Genomic DNA, 1,373 nt, shown 5'->3' on the forward strand with positions numbered 1-1,373 from the left:
CATTCGCACCGAGATGCGAGAACATCAGCAGAAGACCGATGCCCATCTCAAGCTAGTCGATAACCAGATAGCGCAACTTGCTGCCTCTGTCCCTTCGCGACCTCAGGGATCACTTCCTGGGAACCCGGAAGCAAACCCCCGAGAACACTGTAACGCTGTATCCTTGCGCAATGGCAAAGAGCTCGCTAACCCTGTCATCACATCTACAGAAAAAGGTCAGTGCTCTAACTCTGTCCCTACATCTCTTCCTGACCCCATAGTTGTTGAAAAATCGACAGAGATCTCGGGTGATGAAGAACGCGACGTATACATTCCACCGCCGCCACGTCCGCCTCCAGTTCCTTTCCCTCAACGACTCAGGAAAACTAAAGAAGACACCCAATTTGCTCGATTTGCTGACATGGTGCGTAAGTTGGAAATCACTATGCCGTTCCACGAGGTTATCACTCAGATGCCATCCTATGCCAAATTCCTGAAGGACATTCTCACAAAGAAGCGTGTCATCGAGAAGGAAACCATCACGTTTAATCCCGAGTGCAGCGCCATTCTTCAACACGATCTGCCACCGAAATTGTCGGATCCAGGTAGCTTCTCGATTCACTGCAAATTGGGAAATGTTTCTATAGATCGTGCTCTTTGTGATTTTGGTGCCAGTGTAAGTCTCCTACCACTCTCCATCTACAAGAAACTCAACGTAGGAGAACTCAAACCGACTCGCATGGCTCTTCAACTAGCTGATCGTTCTATCAAATACCCTCTGGGTATTCTCGAGGACGTTCCGCTGAAAGTAGGCGATTACTACGTACCGGTCGATTTCGTTGTGCTTGACATGGACGAAGAAGCCAAAATCCCGATTATTCTAGGCCGGCAATTCTTAATGCCATTGTCCACGTTCGTGTCGGCCGACTGACGCTCAAGATCGGCGACGAAACGGTGGAATTCACGCTCGACCAGAATTTCAAGCAACCATCTACAGTGGACTCAATATGTTACATCGACTTGATGGATGCTTTAGCCGATGAGGTACTCTTTGAATTTCGTGATTTCGATGCCCTCTCTATTGCTCTTCTTTCTGAACAGGGCTGCAGTACCTCTACGGAGCCTCAAATTCACGCATACACGTCATTCTTGGACGGTTTAGATGAAATGCCATGCAACATGGCCGTGTCGTCATTCGACACGGACCGTGTCGATATTCTGCTGAAAAACATCGAACGAGACACGCTCGTGTTTGCCACAAGCTCAGTCCGTGTTTCATGCAACACGGCCGTGTCGTTATTCGACACGGACCGTGTCAAATGTCTGAGCAATTTTGCGAAACAAGACACGCCCATGCATCATTCTGGACCAGCCCGTGCACAACTCGATACGGC

The 1,373-nt window shown here is 49.1% G+C and overlaps 1 protein-coding gene across 1 annotated transcript in view; it reads left to right on the forward strand.

The window, feature by feature from the left end:
* LOC104825429 overlaps nucleotides 1–910 on the forward strand; it is a 2,283-nt gene extending 1,373 nt beyond the window's left edge. Inside the window, exon 2 of the mRNA XM_010557757.1 lies at nucleotides 21–910. Coding sequence (XP_010556059.1) covers nucleotides 21–910 — 890 coding nt within the window. The remainder of the gene's footprint in view (nucleotides 1–20) is intronic.
* The last annotated feature ends 463 nt before the right edge of the window (nucleotides 911–1,373 follow it).

This window comes from Tarenaya hassleriana, unplaced genomic scaffold, assembly GCF_000463585.1.
Source record: "Tarenaya hassleriana unplaced genomic scaffold, ASM46358v1 Cleome46, whole genome shotgun sequence".
Lineage (NCBI taxonomy): Eukaryota > Viridiplantae > Streptophyta > Magnoliopsida > Brassicales > Cleomaceae > Tarenaya > Tarenaya hassleriana.